Raw genomic sequence first — 16,649 nt, forward strand, 5'->3', positions numbered from 1 at the left:
CCCACAATAAAAAAAATTCACAAATATGCAATTTACGTTACGGAATTAAAACTTCGACACGAATACGGGGAAAATGCAAAGATTTTTTTTTTTTTAAAAGCATACATATTTAAACTAAAAAAGTACATGGTTCAAAAAAAAAAAAACATCTCAAACCAAAAAACGATTAAAAAAATCGTATATACAGAGTTTGCAACGAGCCGTATATATAGAGTTTGCAATGACGGACGTCACCGGAAAGCCGCGGACGTCACGTCCTTCGCTCCCGCGCATAATGGCGGACGTCCTACGCGGACGACTGGCACGCCGATCGGACGTCCGGCGGGAAGTCCGCCGTTGCGGATGCTCTTAGTGAAATGATGTATAGGGTTATTATTTGTTGAAAACTTTCCATAAATAAATGTGTTCTATTTTTTGTGGACGGCCAAAAATGGTAAATATGTCCTATTTTTTGTTTAAGGAGGGAATATTATAGAGTATTACTTTCCTTATCCATGAAAAAATAGTTCAAATTTTTCATTTTGGAATTTTCATAAAAATAAAGTTATTTCAAAAAATGAAAAGTTTGTCTCTTTTTCATTTCTTTTATATTTTATTCATTTTTTCTCTCTCTCTTACTTCATCAATTATTTATTAAAACACACGTGATCCATCCATAAAATTCATTGGCCTATTTATCGTGAAAGGAGTGATTAATAATTTATTCTCTTATTAGTAAGTAACATGATTAATCTTAACCAGACTATTAAACCGAACCTTATATCGTTATAAGTGTAAGGGGAGCTAGCGGCCCAGGCCCAACTTTGAGATAGTAATTTTATTTCCTAAAGAGGCCCAATTTGAAAATTATTCATGATTTTTTATATTTGTTCATTTTATATGCTATGGATTTTATTTGGGGAATGTTCGTTGGAACCTTTTTTCGATGCTGCTGAAACTTATTTGTACATAAATTTTAACATATGGAGTAATTAATTAATAAGTACTTATGATAGGTAAAAAGAAAACATGATAATAAAGTTTATTTAAAAAATGAGGTGTTGTTTTTTCTAGTGCAAAATTTAAGAAAATTATATCTAGCAAATTAAGAGTTGAGAAAATAAAGAAGATAAGTAATGATAGAATAAAATAAATAATTAAAAAAAAAGAGAATGAAGTAGATAGTAAAAATAATGATAGTATTGTAAATGTCAATTAGATTTGAAATACAAATCTAGATAGTATTGTGAATGTCAATTAGATTTGAAATACAAATCTAGATGTTATTTTTACAGATATGTGATCAAATGAAAACTCTAAATATTGTGCAAATTCAAAATTAATGATCTGGACCATTGAAAAATGTCAACAGATCAAAAAAAACATCAACAAGAAAATATCAACAGAATTTCAACGGTAGTCAATGTTTGATGCTGTGTTGATATTGTGTTGATACAGTGTTGACATTAAAATCTTGAAATTTTACACTGTGTTGATATTGCATTGAAACTGTATTGAAGCTGTGTTGAGGAGTTTTAAGTTTGTACAATATATAAGTTTGCATTTTATCACTATCCTATTTTTACAATGGATATAAGTTTAAAATATTTGAATATCACCATTGTTATTTTAACACTACTATAATTTATAACCCATACATGAAAATTCATGATTTTGTTAGAATTTTCTAGATTAAAAACGAAAACAAAATGTACTTAATTAATAAAGTAGTATTGCAGGAGTAATACATTTGACTTTTCTAATAGGAGTGGCAGAGGTACAACACCGGAAGCGCGCATTCTGTTGGTTGTACGCTGATCCGCCGCAGCTGACACCTCCATACCCAGTCATGCTCTGAGCTCATTCGAGCTTCTACATCGCTCCTAATCTCTACCGAAATTCTGATTGAAAAGGTTGAGGGAATCGAAGAGGACTGTCGATTTTCGTTCGCTCTCTCTCGGTCGATTGTCTCGTCAGCGTGCATTGCGAGGTAGGGATTTATCGTTGAATTTTTCTCAGTTTCCATTTCTATTTTCAGACTGCTGACGGATTATTCGCGTCCTAGTGTCGCGCAAATGTTTTCATTTTGTTAATCGCGTTTTCTGGAATTCTGCGAGGCAATTTTGTTGGATTGATCATCGTTATTCATCTTCGCTGAGCTTGAATTGTTGCAAATATGTGATGGTATGCATTGGCGATAGCGTAGAAAGGAAATTGAATTGTATTGTATTGTTTGTTTGTCGTTTTACGAGCTTTTTCCAAATGCGAACTAGTTGCCTTTTTTTTTGTCTGGAGCTGGAAAATAAGAAGGATTAGGAGTTTAACTCTACATTCGATTGGAATTGATTTAGAAAATACTGATTTATGTATCATCTTTACTTGATTGGTCGCAACTGTGTTATCAATTCTCTATTCGACATGAGTTCATATTTGAGACGGAATTTTGGAGTTACTGAAACACTATTATCTCTGAATGAAGCAATCAGGTGACTGTATAATTTACTGAAACGTATATCCTTGAATTGGTCAAATTTTGTAAACAACTGCATATTTTAGAAGTTGGACAGTTCGTGAAAGACATCGTATTATATATGAAGATTGAAGAGCACGGCTATAGGCATATTTGTCGTGTTAACAACTTGGAACACGTCTTCTCCAATGCATGTTGAATTTGTCGTAATAAGATTGAATTTGATTTGTGTTTAGCGGGCATGACGAGAGAATTGATAGGGGTGTATGCTTTTATATAGACGCTCTTTAACAGCTCGTGTTAAAGAGACTTGTTTATTACATAAATGTGGTTTTTACTGATTTTATCCATGATATGCAGTTGAGACTGACGATCGTGAAACTTCCAGTTACAGAATTATTGGAATGTGCTTGGATATGCACTGGTAGTTAATATTAACATTTTGTGCATGATGGCTTCAAGAGCAATATTGCAAAAGAAAAAGTGTCTGCTTGATTCTGTCAAGCGGCCACATTATTTAGCTCAAAGGTTCGTCTGTAATGACCATGGGAGGTTGTTGGACGCTCCTGATGCACAGCGTGGGAACTGGCCTGTGATTTTTTCTCATTCAGATAACAGTGAGAAAGAGGATTCTCATTTTCTAACCAGACGAATGGCACAGCGAACTCTGCCAAAAAAGTGTGCTGCCCATTATTTTTCCAAAGTTCCAAGTTTTCACCGGGAGATTGCAGTACCTGGGGAAGTTAACCCTTTGGGACTTAGGTGGACAATAGAGTACGTACGTCATCTTTCAACTGCTCCAGCTGGTAAGCCTGAATTAGACGGTGTTGATAATATAAAAGAATCTGTTAAGCCGAAGAAAGAACCTTCACCAGAAGAATGTGATCAGGCAGTTGAAGGTTTAAGCTCAGTGAAAGCCAAAGCTAAAGCTAAAGCGAAGCAGTTGAAAGATTCTTCAAAGGGTGTGAAATTTATACTTAAAAAGATGCGGGCTATTCTTTTGGGAATTGGTCCAGCTTTGCGAGCTATTGCTTCAATGAGCCGGTAATTTAGATTTTTTTTCTTGTTGTCTAGTAAAATTTATCGTGATTGTCTCTTACATTTCCTCTTGATATAGGGAAGACTGGGCAAATAAGTTGCGGCATTGGAAGGACGAGTTTAAATCTACAATGCAGCATTACTGGTTGGGAACGAAGCTACTATGGGTTGATGTTAGGATAAGCTTAAGGCTATTGTTAAAACTTGCCAGTGGGAAGAGTTTGTCCAGGAGGGAGAGGCAACAACTCACACGAACAACTGCAGACATTTTCAGGCTAGTTCCTTTTGCTGTCTTCATTCTAGTTCCATTCATGGAGTTCTTGCTGCCTGTGTTCCTGAAACTGTTTCCAAACATGCTACCATCAACCTTCCAGGACAAGATGAAAGAACAGGTAAAGTAGTATTTGTCTAAGTAGAATAGCTCTTCACTGTCTGACATTCTCTTTTATGTTTAGTTGAACTGATCAACCTTTCCCTCCTTTATTATTTAACTTTTTGGTGAGTTAGTATCTTTCAATTGGTTTAAGATGCTGTTTGTCAGTCTGTCCCTAGCTTACACTTAATTGGTACTAAAAGGATTTTTCACAGGGTAATCTCCAAGTTTTCTGTACACTTGTTTTTTTCAAAGAAAATTGATAGCCATGCAAACTTCTCAGTTGTCAATTTTCTTATAACTATGTCCAAACGGGAATGTGCTTTTTCTGTTTTGTTTGATGCATCCATAAATATGTGGGGGTACGTCAAATCAAATAGTTCCATACAAAGTTGGCTGAGAGCTACACAATTTTTCGATTCCAATGGTAGTAATGCCTATAACGAGCAAGGAGGTGTGAAAATGCTTTATTGAGTCTTCATTTTATGCTATAGCGTGTTTTCTTTACAGAGTTTATAGACTAATGATCTTAACCAGCCTATGGAACTTTACGGGAAATCTTATTGGTTCTAGGAATTACTTAAATTTGTCTGCTTATACCCTCTCTTTTTGTCGGGATTTACTCTAGGTTCAGGCGTGCATTAATTTATTCTGCCTTCAGACTGTAGTGTATCTACTTTCTAAATTTTGAAGTTAGAATTACTTTGGGTTCAGGGTTGCGTTAATTTATTCTGCCTTCAGAATAAATTAATGCACTTCCAAACTTACATGTGTGTATCATTGAAATCTTCACATGACAGGAGGCCCTTAAAAAGAGGCTCAATGCAAGGATAGAATATGCAAAGTTTCTTCAAGAGACTGTTAAAGAAATGGCAAAGGAAGTTCAGAGCTCAAGAAGTGGAGATGTAAAGAAAACAGCGGAGGATCTTGATGATTTTATGAGCAAGGTAAGAAGCCAATATGCATTTTATTCTTAAACTGGAATATTAAAAAGTCTTCCCAAACAAGGAAAAACAACTGCTTATTATAGGGTAGCTTTCTTTTAACTTGTTTTTTTACCTATGTATGATCAAGTGTAATATCCTCACAATTTATTTTGGTCAGGTGAGGAAAGGGGCTCCTGTTACTAATGAAGAAATTTTGGGTTTTGCCAAGTTGTTTAATGATGAGTTTACCCTGGATAACATCAGCAGGTAATTACTGATTAACTCGCACGGTTCAGGGTGCTTTTCTCTTCCTTGTAACCTGAGGCATTATTTGGTGTGCACAATGCTTTGCTGATAAAGTTTCTTCTGATCCTCATGGATGCAGGCCACGGCTAATGACTATGTGCAAATATATGGGAATTAGTACTTATGGTACTGATGCATATCTACGGTATATGCTCCGGGACAGGCTTCGGAAGTAAGTTACTTTATTATAGCTTCAATTTTTTTATTGTACATTAGCGTTTTTAATTCATATTTTTTTTCTGCTTGAAGCAATTTTTACTTTCACCTTTTTTAGATATCAGATCTAGTATTCTAGAACAGCATCAGATTGTCTGTCTATAATCTCGGATTGGCTTCGTTTAATTTTATGAGCTTCCATGAATTTTATTTTATATAATATAACGTATAAAGTTCCTTTTATCCTTGTGAATGTTGCTTATTGATTATAATACTCAACACAAGTGTATACACACCATGGAATTCAAACTATTGTGTTTTGGTTGTCTATTTTAGTATTTTATAAATCTTGCTTCTAAGTGTCAGCCGTAAAACAGTTATTAAGAAAATATCTTGGAATTTATTGTAGGGCAGCTTATTTGCTTCTGATGGAATTACATGATTCTAATAAAAAAGCATGATACAATAGTATAAAGTTTATTGATAGATTATTTACTTCAAAGCTATATGGTTTTCTCATTGCAGGATAAAGACTGATGATAAAATGATCCAAGCTGAGGGCATAGAGTCTCTTTCAGAGGAGGAGCTCCGCCAAGCATGTCGAGAACGTGGATTGCTTGGACTTCTCTCAGTTGAAGAAATGAGAAAACAAGTTGCTTATTGTTCTTTAAACTCTTGCTATAAAATATGTTCCGTAGAACTTTATATTGTTTCTTCCAAACAATCACAAAAACTACCATGCTCTATCTTTTTTTTATTTGGAATCTCTCTTTATCTTTAATCGTGTGGAACCTAAGTTTTTCTTTGAAATCATGCTCATTATAATGTTTTACACATGCTGGCATGAGTTTTCCTCCTTTATATTTAATTTAATTAGGATAAAACCCAATGAAAGGTATCCTGGACCTGCAGACTGAAACTTGGAATTTATTAATTTTTATTTTTTATTTCTTTGCAGCTTCAAGATTGGCTGGACTTATCTCTCAATCATTCAGTACCATCTTCTTTACTAATTCTGTCTAGGTAACCTAAATTTCCACTGCCTATATGGCCTTATAAATTCCACCACTGGTACACTTTCTTATATTTTTGGCACTCCGGTACAGAGCATTCAGTGTCTCCGGTAAAGTTAGGCCAGAGGAAGCTGTCCAAGCCACACTCTCATCTCTGCCTGATGAGGTGGTGGACACTGTCGGTATAACATCTTTGCCATCTGAAGACTCTGTCGCAGAAAGGAGGAGGAAGTTAGAGTTCTTGGAAATGCAAGAAGAATTAATCAAGGTAGCATCCAAGTTATTACTTTTGCAGCTCTCAGTTGTAGTTAAAGAAGAATAATGTGTCATGTTGTCAATGCCTGGTTGGTACAGCTGGCATGTGACTGAATAACTTCCCTGGTCTAACTTTTGCTCGTATAATGATGATTAGTCCATCTGTGAAAATCTATTCACTGTGTTAATATTACATCTATTGTTACAATCACATAGTAGATTTAGATTTACTATATTTCATATATTTCACTGACGCACCTAACTTCCTTGGAACTACCCTTTAGTAGGCATGTTGTGGTAAGCTATAGCAAACAGATATTGATAATTTGTCTGATAATTTTTCTAATAAGTTGCTTTACTCCCATTTCTTAACATCTGATGTTAATGATACATATTCCTCGTATTTACCATTTTTTTAGTTTAATCATGCAGACTATTTCACTAGAATGTGCTTCATTGGTTGTTGGTTTCTAATATGAAGTTCTTTATTACAGGAGGAGGAACAGAAAGAAGAGAAGGAGGAGGAAGAGCAGGGCAGGTTGAAGGAATCTGTCAAAGAGCAGAAGGATGTGGCCTTGGAAGAGATGGTAGCTGCCACTGCTAAAGAAGTTCAAGAACGCGAGAAATCAAAAACTTTTGATAAGGATGAACAACTTAGTGAGCTCAGTCGTGCATTGGCTGTATTAGCATCTGCATCGGTATGTGCCATTTTTCTTCAGTGAGGGCCTGATGCTATGGTCGGTTCATATAGCAGATTGCCATAAATGAATGACTTGCTTTTCTTTTGTCAGTCTGTGACCAGGGAGCGTGAAGAGTTCTTAAGCCTTGTCCAGAAAGAGGTAAATATTGATATTTGCTAATAATTTCTTGAAACGGCTGATATGTTATGAAACCTTGGACCTGCATAGATTGCAAATATAATTATTCACTCTTCAATTCCATATGTTCCTTCTTTACTACTCTAATCTTCATCTTTATTATCTCCATTTCCTGATCCTCGTTTTCTTTTGTTTATGTCAAGTTAAACCCATTTTTTTAATTTTTGATTCTCAAATCTTTCAGTTTATCACTCATTTATGTGTGATCTTCAGGTAGAGCTGTACAACCACATTGTGGAAGAGGGCACTGATGGAGAAGCAGCAGCTAAAAAGGCATATATAGAAGCTAGAGAGGAAATTGATCACGATGCTGAGAAAAAAGTTGGCGATAAAGTATCTTCAGCACTCATAAAAAGGGTAAGAATAACTTTTGTGGATTTTGATAGTTATTGGACCTGTGCATCGGCATTACTATATTCAATTTTTCCATCCCTTAAGGATAGCCGGGTGTTTGTGTGGAGCTAAAAGTTTTCTCACATATTTGTTGGTACCTTGTGCTGTGTAGGTTGATGCTATGCTCCAAAAGCTTGAAAAGGAGATTGATGATGTAGATGCCAAAATTGGCGATAGGTGGCGGTTGCTTGATAGGTATTTTACCATAGTGTTCATACTGAAGCTATATAAGTATTTATTGAAAGCTCTGTGTTGATTAAGTGTTTAAATTACAGAGGATCATTATAAGAGCATTTTTCCTCATATCGCTGTTACAATAAGTACAAAATATCTTCTGATAAATATCTTGCTTTATTATTCGTATTGTCTTCGAATGAACCATATGCGAAAAATCATTCTCTGACATAATACTATCTGGTGAAGCTAATTTTTTGCTGTTTATATTATTTTAATGAATAACTTTTATGGCTAGGGATTATGATGGCAAAGTGACTCCAGAAGAGGTTGCATCTGCTGCCACATACCTCAAAGCTACCTTAGATAAGGAGGGAATTCAAGAATTTATCAGCAAATTGTCGAAGGATCGAGGTCAGTTGTGTTACTTATCTTCCCCAATCTGCCCCTACCTTATTCCTCCCCTTGAAAATAATATTTTGAAATTTGCCGAACATGCTTGATTCTTTTGTGGAGACGTAAGGATCTTGTATTGACTGCGCATAATAGCTCAAAGCTACTACAGTCGATATAGTATTATTCCGGAAATAATAAAAATCCCGCTTCTAGTTCTGTTGGGAACAGACATATTATGTTGATACATTTGAACTTTAATAGTATTTTTCACTTTGGAGTAGACCCAATAAACAAGTTCCCAAATGTTTACAATTTTGGGAGAAACGCACAGCGCTCTTGGGTTTCTCCCAAAATTGTAAACATAAAAATAGTTTCCCATTTTGGGGACCTTTTTCTTGAATCTTTCCCGAAGTAGATAAAATCCGGAGTTTAATCCTCCTAGTGCTATTTTTTCCCTCACATTTTGTTTGGTATGTCACGAGGTCAATTTGGGGCAATCTTTCCTGCTTGATTTGATAATTATGCTCCTGTTCTTGACACAGATGGGAAAATTCTCGTTGAAGATATTGTCAAGTTAGCCAAGCGATCCGAAGACGAAGAAAATGCCGAAGATGGAAAACCATAAAGCAAAATCTCTGGTAATCAGCAAATAATCTTGTGGTTCTATCAGATTTAATGAACTGCTACAGTTTTAGTGACAGTAGGCTGATGTCGAAACTTGAAGGCGGTTCTTTTATATCTTCTCCGTCCATATAGAGGAAACTGTTACGCTCAAGATTGCGCGATAAACATTAGCATGGTTTTAGACAACTGATGTCTCTATAGGTTACAAAGTTGAAGCATGATTTCTGTCTATGCGTCAATTCATTTTGTAATTTTTTTTTTTGTATATGATTTGTGGTGTATGTCTCTGAGAAGTAACTAGCAGTTAATAAATAGAAGGATATGTGACATCCTAGATTTCTTTATATCTGCTATTCTTCATGTTAATGCTTTTCAGAATTTTCGGAACCGTAACCTGTGGTTAGTCGGGGAAAATATAGATTATCGGAAAAAACAGTTAAAAACTGTGAAAATCAATGGTTTTGAGCAGAAACCGGAACTGTCATTACTTTTTGTTTTGTCGGGTTAGGTACGGTTCCACCTCTCTTGGAACCGAAACCAGCGGTTCGAAAATAGGTTGCGGTCCGAGTTGGTCACATTACAGCTCTACTCTCCCAACCAGAAGAAGAAAAAAATAAGCTTTATTGATCAGAGAAAAGATTACAGAATTCTTAAACCTAGGATTCTGATTTTCCACAGTATTTAAATATGTATATCAATAGACCACAAGATAAATGAAATTTATAGTACAACATATCTATTTTCAGTTCCATTAAAGCAGACAAAAAATTAACATTTTACTTTGGCTCAACTACTGAAACAAGTGCATACCTATTATCAAACCCAAAGGATTCACTCTCCACCCCATCCTTCATCGCCAGAGAGTCATCGTATGGATGTTGGCGTACGCCGTTGCCGTGTCCGAACTCCGTGAGCGACGAGGAGGTCGAGGAAGACCCGGATGTCGAGCTCGTGTTCACGCCTTCGGCCTGCAGCAGAGCTTCGAGGGTCTTCACGATCTCGCTCGTCGAGGGACGATCCGCAGCAGCTTCCTCCACGCATTGCATTGCCAGCTCGAGGAACCTATGGAACCCAATGAGTTGATCTTGGCTGTTCTTTATTGCTGGGTCGATTTTATCGCTCAGTCCGTAGTGGGCCTCGTCGTTCTTGTCCATGGCGATCCTCACCTCGCGAACGATGTACTTGCCCTTCTCTATCGGCTGACGCCCGGTTATGAGCTCGAGCATCACAACTCCAAGGCTGTAGACGTCGCTCTTCTCGGTTAGCTGTTGGGTCATGTAGTATTCGGGGTCCAAGTATCCCTACAAAGGAATAATGTTAATATGAAAACTTCTCCTTTTGCATTGAGAAGACTCAGTCTATGGGTACTTTCAAATAAAGAAAAAAAAAACTGATCTTAATATGCAAAAAGTAAATAAATGTCTTATTTTGTACTCACCAGAGTGCCTTTCACTTGAGTAGAAACATGGCCTTTTGAAACGTCACAAACCAGTTTAGACAGTCCGAAATCGGCAACCTTAGCTGTCAGATTATCGTCTAGCAAGATGTTTGTCGACTTCACATCGCGATGAATGATTGGAGGATGCGCCAGTTCATGCAAGTAAGCCAATCCTCTAGCTGAACCCAATGCAACCCTTATTCTCCTCATCCAGTCTAATTGGATCCCGCTCTTTCCTGCACGTTATAGCATATTTTCGTGTTAAATCACGTGTATTACTATATAAAATCGTGTCATAGTACTAAATACTACAAGACTGATGATTGTATAAATTTGGTATTGTAGTAAATGTTCATATATTTGGCGGGTAATAGGGGGTGCTCGAGCCCCCTCGAACTATATTCCCGTGCCTCTGTGCATTTTATCCAAGGTAAAGAAAAAAATCTGTGATATATCTTGCATTTTGCTACCTGATAAACTTTCACGGAGAGTTCCATTAGCCATGAACTCATATACCAGCATCTGCTCTCCTTGATCGAAGCAGAATCCGACAAGGCCAACGAGGTTCTTGTGATGAACTCGCGACAGCAGCTCGATTTCTGTCTTGAATTCTGTCCCCCCTTGCATGGATCCTCGCTCGGATCTCTTCACTGCAACTACCACTCCATCACTCAGAACTCCTTTGTACACCTGTAGAGAATATTCAAGAATGTTTTAAGGCCAAATAAGTTCAGCCTAGCCCTTAATGAGTCATTGGGCCGGGCCGGGCCGGGCCAAACTTCAAAAGTGCAGATGATTTGACATGATGAGTTTACCTTGCCATAGCCTCCAGAGCCTATCTGGTTGCTCTCTGAGAAGTTGTTGGTGCACTTCTTGACCTCTTCGTAGGAGAACCACCGCGCTCCTTTCAGTTGCGGCGCCCCTCCCGTATCCCTCCCACCGGTTGTCCAAGAGGCTGAATATCACACAATGAGTTTGAGAAAAATGGAGCATAGGAAATGTGAAAATGCATATTGTGCAAATTTATTTACCAAATGGATTGGACATAGACATGGCCTGCTCGGCTCGCCTTTTCTGGCGAACTGCGTACACAGCCAATGCAGCGAGCAAGAGGACCAGAACCGCGCTTCCTGCCACTATCCCGGCTATGGAGCCGGTGGTGAGAACTCTCCTCCCCCCATCTGAAATGCAGCCACAAACTCTGTTAATAACTGGACATTTTTTCAACTCGAGACTAATTTTCGTTGTTTATTTTACCATCAAAGATGTATTCAGATGGTCTGAAGTAGTACAGTCCCAGCTCAGGCGGCGCCTTGTATGTTCGTCTGCCCAGAGCAGACGCGACTGTCCTGATCTCCGATCTGCTGAAGTACTTTTCGTCACTAGGGAATATCTCAAGCTGCATCTGAAGATTATTCTCATTGTTCAAAGAGAGGTTCTGCAAAGAGACTGATAGGCCTAGGCGCACTGTGAGGCTCGTTTCCAAGGATCGGAACAGTGTGGCGTTTGATAAGTCTATGGAAGAGGGCGCTACGAAGTACAGGATCCCTGCATATGGATACGAACAGGTGCAGCTTTCAGGGTTGGGTTTGAGGTGATCTGAGTTGCATTTTGCCGTGCCACAGAGTGTGAGGCTGGTCGAGTATGGTTTCGCCTCTTGTTGGAGTTGACAGTAGATTTGGTTGGGAGTGTTGGCGCAGACGGGGTTCCCAAACAGCCTGTTTTTCAGGAGAAAAAAACGGTTGCAATGAGCGACGTTAAGATGAAATAAGCATCAAGAGGTGTGTGGCCTTACATAAGTGTTTTGGTGAATTCAGTCCCGAGTTCTAGCTGAACTATGCCGTTGTTTTGGAGATCAACGAGCTGAAGCTTGTCGCCTATGTTGGTGCTGAGGTTTAGTTCTATGAATGCATTGTTCTTCATGAACCTGTTGATTAGAAATGTTTGCTGAAATCATTTTTTTTTTGTTTCATTGTTTTTCAAGAAAATCTGTTTTTGGACTTACACTTGCTGAATTTGAGGTAGGCTGAAGATTTCTTGTGGCACTGCTCCATTGAAGGATCCTTGTTCAATCACTCTATGAAATCAAACCATTTTTATTAATTCAGATTTCATATTGATTTTATTAAATGCTTATGTTTTTGTATGAAAAAATTGAAAATACTCACAAAGTAGCTACTGACTGCAAAGTGGAGAACCATGCTGAAGATCCAGTTAGATCAAAAGTATTGTTGCTCAAGTCCCTGAGAAAACCACAAGTTATGGGAATTTCTTCGAGAGATCATAGGATAACGCGAGTGCGATTCTTACAGATAAGTGAGGGAGTTCATTCCAGTTAGATTTGGTAATAAACCAGACAATTGATTGTTTGCCAAATGCCTGCATATTTAGTTGTATGATGATCAATGTCAGAAAAAATTGAATGTGAATTTTGGGAGAGAGAATTGCTCACATGTTAATGAGATTAGTGAGGTTGTTGAGGCTCGGGACAGATTTAGTGAGGCGATTGCGATCAAGACGTCTGAACAAGTTCAAGAAACATCGTAGTCAAGTGGTTTGTGCAAGAAAAGTTGAAACTGATGCAAGAAATGATGTGATCAGAAGACGGTGTTTCTACTCACAGAACTTCGAGTGTCTGAACACTTGCTAATGAAGTCGGAATCGTTCCTGAAAGTTGATTCCCATCCAATAGTCTGCCAAATTTTGAAACCAACAAAAAATCAAGAAAAAAGATGTAAAGTTTAGGACATGAGTTCATTACTTACAAGTGGATCAACGACATGTCTGGACCGAAGAGCTGCTCTGGGATCGAACCAGAAAGCTGGTTGTTGCTGAAATGGCTGCAGCAGATGTAATGGCATCATAAGCTTGAGACGAAAGAATGAAGTAAAAATGCAGCTAGTTTGGATTTTGGAAGATTCTAGAACTCACAAGTGCCTCGCGTTTTTGAGCTGATTGAGGCCTGGGGCTGGACTAATGCTTGTTGCGAATGGGATCTGTCCTGTGAGACGATTGTCTGACAGATCGAGCCAAGTTAGCTTCGTGAGTTGGCCTAGAGAAGGCGGTATGTCTCCGTTCAAGTTGTTGAAATTCAGTGCACTTCCAATGAAAGAAAGAAAATCAGACATTGTATTTGATGCATGTGAAAACAACTACTACTTGAACAGAATCTTGATTTCTTACAGAAAAGTTAGCTCGGAAAGACTTCCTAGTTCGCTCGGGATGCTGCCCACGAAGCTGCATCCTGAAAGCATCCTGCAGAGATATGCATATATTTGAAGAACTGATCAAATCAAGAATCAAGATTTGTGTGTTTTTTGTCTTACAAAATAGCCAACTTCTTCAGATTTCCGAGCTGTGGGGAGATGGTGCCGGTTAGGCCAAGGTTGTTCGACAGATCCCTGTGAGAAACAGCACCGAATAGTTAAGCCGAGACAGATTTATGACATTTTTAGCAGATGTAAGAAAAGGAACTCACAGTGAAAGCAGCTCACTTAGCTGTCCTATGTCACCACTCATTTTTCCTGTTAGTCCCATTGACGAAAGTTCTCTGCATGAAAAACACGTATGAACGAGACGAAGATTTTGTACGCAAGTTATGCGACAGTGTGAGCAAATCTTGACACATTTTGGGATCAGAGACTCACAGTGAAGTGACCCTTGATGAGTTGTCGCAGACAATGCCGTCCCAGGACGTGCACGGATCACCCGAGCTGTCCCAGCTTGGCGGAGTGTTGGTCCACTCGTCTTTTAGTGATCTTAGAGCAGCAGCTGCATCAAGAAACACGCATTTTGGCTATGATCCTTTCGTTTTTGGACATGATGAAAACTAGGATTATATTGTCTATTTGAATGATGAATCAGATACTGTCATGAATTAGTCTAGCAACAAAATTATGATTCAAGACTTCTTTGTGAAAATTGAAACACAAATTTGGCACACACATCACACAATCTCTTACAAACACACACACACACACACACACAACACTTACTATGTTGATTGGAATGAGAACCTTTACAAACATACACACACACACACACACACACACAAAGTTAATGTTGTTTTAAGGATATCTCTTACACAAACACTCACACACATACTTGATGTTATTTGGAATGAAATCCTTTACACATACACAAACTTAATGTTGCTTTAAGGAGATCCCTCACACACACACATACACACAAACTCTTACCATCCTTTGCATTAGTCGCAGCGTATATAACTCCAACATACATAGAGAAAAACAGCAGACAGAAGAAGAGCAGCCGTGCCGCGGCCGCCATGGCAGCTTCCCTTCCCCTTCCCTTCTAAAAACACCAGTTTCAACCGAAATCTGCGATAAATAACACACAAAACACTGCTACCAAATCTTGCAAACTACATAGTCTACAGACTACCAACAATCAAAAACTGTTTGTAATGAAATGCAAGGATGTTTGGAAAGGCAGTTTGTTTTATTGGTCTATGTGTAAACTCGTTTGTTCCGCCTGCCTTGTAAACAAGAAAATCCAGTAGATGACACCCAGTCAATTTATTTCATTGCATTAAATTTGTTTCTTTTTTTCGTACGAGTTTTTTTGAAACTTTTCTGCAAGTGAGGCATCCTTCCGGCAGGGCCTACAAGAGATTTTTTTAGTACATGCTCATCAAATGAAATACGCGGTGAAATCACGAAGTTCGGTCATATTATGGCCTGTCCTGCACCTTTCGAAATTTGAATAACAAATCAGTAAAAAAAAAAATAAAGCTGTCCCAAGGCAATTTTTTTTTCTGAGTTGGCACGTGTAAAATTTTGGTAACGTGAATAAAACGACGTCGTTTTGAGTCCAATAGACTAAAATAAATTCATTTCTCTAAACATAATACTACTACTAAGTACTATCTAAACTTGTTATTTTTCGAAATCTGCAGAAGAATACTGGTTAGTGCTTGGCCTGCAGTATATAAATAATGGCCGGCACACAATTGTTTTATATTCACTTTATTTTATATTCTATTTTATTCATTGTTTGTAAACTTTGTATAGTGACTTGATTTCCCACGTCTCCTCTACTTGTTTGATTGTTGTCTCTTACCTTTTGGGTCAAAATGTAATCAAGAAAATCTGATAATGGGCTATAAATTTATACTACCTCCGTCCACCAAAATTTGTCTCACTTTGATCCGACACGAGTTTTAAGAAATACTTCCTCTATCCGCGAATAAGAGTCCCGTTTTTCGATTTTAGTCCGTCCGCGAATAGGAGTCCCGATTCACTTTTAACATAAATGGTAATAAGGTCTCACCTTCCACTAACTCATTACACTCACATATCATTTAAAACTAATATATACAAGTGGGACCCCTTTTCCACTAACTTTTTTCCACCCACTTTTCTTAACATTTCTTAAAACTCGTGCCGCCCATGAATGAGACTCCTAATGGCGGACGGAGGGAGTATAATAGAAAGTGAGTTGAAAAAGTTAGTGGATTGTGGGTCCTACTTTTATATATTAGTTTTATAATAAAATGTGAGTAAGAATGAGTTAGTGAAATATGGAATTCACTATCAAAAATAGTAAAAGTGAAATAAAACAAATTTTAGGGGACAAATGGAAATGAAAAAATGAGACAAATTTTGATGAACGGAGGTATTACAATAAATGAAATCAAAAGTGATTTTGAGTTGTAAATGAATCACCTTGTACTTAATTCTATTATTTAAGACCACCTACTGTCGATTTGCGTGACTAAATCTATTATATAAGTATATAAAAGAATGATACATATGACAATTTATATGGTAAGATTTAAAAAAATTTAGAATACACATTTTCATGCATAAACGTCAATCTTAAATCATTGATATTTTTTATGCCAGTCCTAGTAATTACTCCTTCCGTCCCAGATAATTTGAGACACTTTAACCCGACACGGGTTTTAAGAAATTTAATAAAAAGTGAGTTGAAAAAGTTGGTGGGACATGGGTCATATTTTTAAAGTATTAGTTTTATAATAAAATGTTACTAGGAATGAGTTAGTGGAATATGAGGTCCACTACCAAAAATGGTAAAAGTGAAGTGGGATAAAATATGTGGGACGGTCCGAAATGGAATATTGGGTCAAATTATCTGGGACGGAGGGAGTAATAATTTGATGTAAAACTTGATCCAATTACAAGCCCAAGTTGATTGATAATTCATAAATGAGTGAATGTCACAGCTAAATTGGGCCAAAAACCCAG

At 37.5% G+C, this 16,649-nt stretch overlaps 2 protein-coding genes across 4 annotated transcripts; one reads left to right on the forward strand and one right to left on the reverse strand.

The window, feature by feature from the left end:
• Positions 1-1,731: 1,731 nt before the first annotated feature.
• On the forward strand, positions 1,732-9,325 carry LOC125214627 (uncharacterized). Of its 3 annotated transcripts, XM_089068835.1 has the most exons (16): positions 1,732-1,969; positions 2,045-2,163; positions 2,810-3,493; positions 3,567-3,879; positions 4,661-4,807; positions 4,965-5,053; positions 5,172-5,264; positions 5,774-5,900; positions 6,207-6,271; positions 6,355-6,529; positions 7,011-7,214; positions 7,308-7,355; positions 7,608-7,751; positions 7,900-7,982; positions 8,260-8,375; positions 8,900-9,325. In XM_089068835.1, exons 3-16 carry the CDS (start codon positions 2,898-2,900, stop codon positions 8,980-8,982), a joined length of 2,283 nt encoding a protein of 760 aa, XP_088924961.1. In that variant the 5' UTR covers positions 1,732-1,969; positions 2,045-2,163; positions 2,810-2,897; the 3' UTR covers positions 8,983-9,325. The 3 variants fall into 3 exon arrangements, with proteins under 3 accessions (XP_088924961.1, XP_088924960.1, XP_088924962.1); XM_089068834.1 differs by lacking the exon at positions 2,045-2,163; XM_089068836.1 differs by lacking the exon at positions 2,045-2,163 and having other exon boundaries at positions 2,838-3,493.
• A 336-nt stretch (positions 9,326-9,661) lies between these two features.
• Positions 9,662-14,948, reverse strand: LOC125215480 (leucine-rich repeat receptor protein kinase HPCA1-like). Its single transcript, XM_048116902.2, has 19 exons — positions 14,619-14,948; positions 14,067-14,190; positions 13,898-13,969; positions 13,746-13,820; positions 13,603-13,674; positions 13,351-13,518; positions 13,185-13,259; positions 13,041-13,112; positions 12,872-12,940; positions 12,730-12,798; positions 12,588-12,662; positions 12,425-12,496; positions 12,215-12,346; positions 11,677-12,137; positions 11,451-11,600; positions 11,235-11,374; positions 10,890-11,109; positions 10,420-10,655; positions 9,662-10,282 (listed from the first exon to the last, which is right to left on the reverse strand). Exons 1-19 carry the CDS (start codon positions 14,707-14,709, stop codon positions 9,758-9,760), a joined length of 2,898 nt encoding a protein of 965 aa, XP_047972859.1. The 5' UTR covers positions 14,710-14,948; the 3' UTR covers positions 9,662-9,757.
• Between the last annotated feature and the right edge of the window lie 1,701 nt (positions 14,949-16,649).

Source organism: Salvia hispanica, chromosome 3 (assembly GCF_029641045.1).
Source record: "Salvia hispanica isolate PSC_SH4W2 chromosome 3, Shi_PSC_v1, whole genome shotgun sequence".
NCBI lineage: Eukaryota > Viridiplantae > Streptophyta > Magnoliopsida > Lamiales > Lamiaceae > Salvia > Salvia hispanica.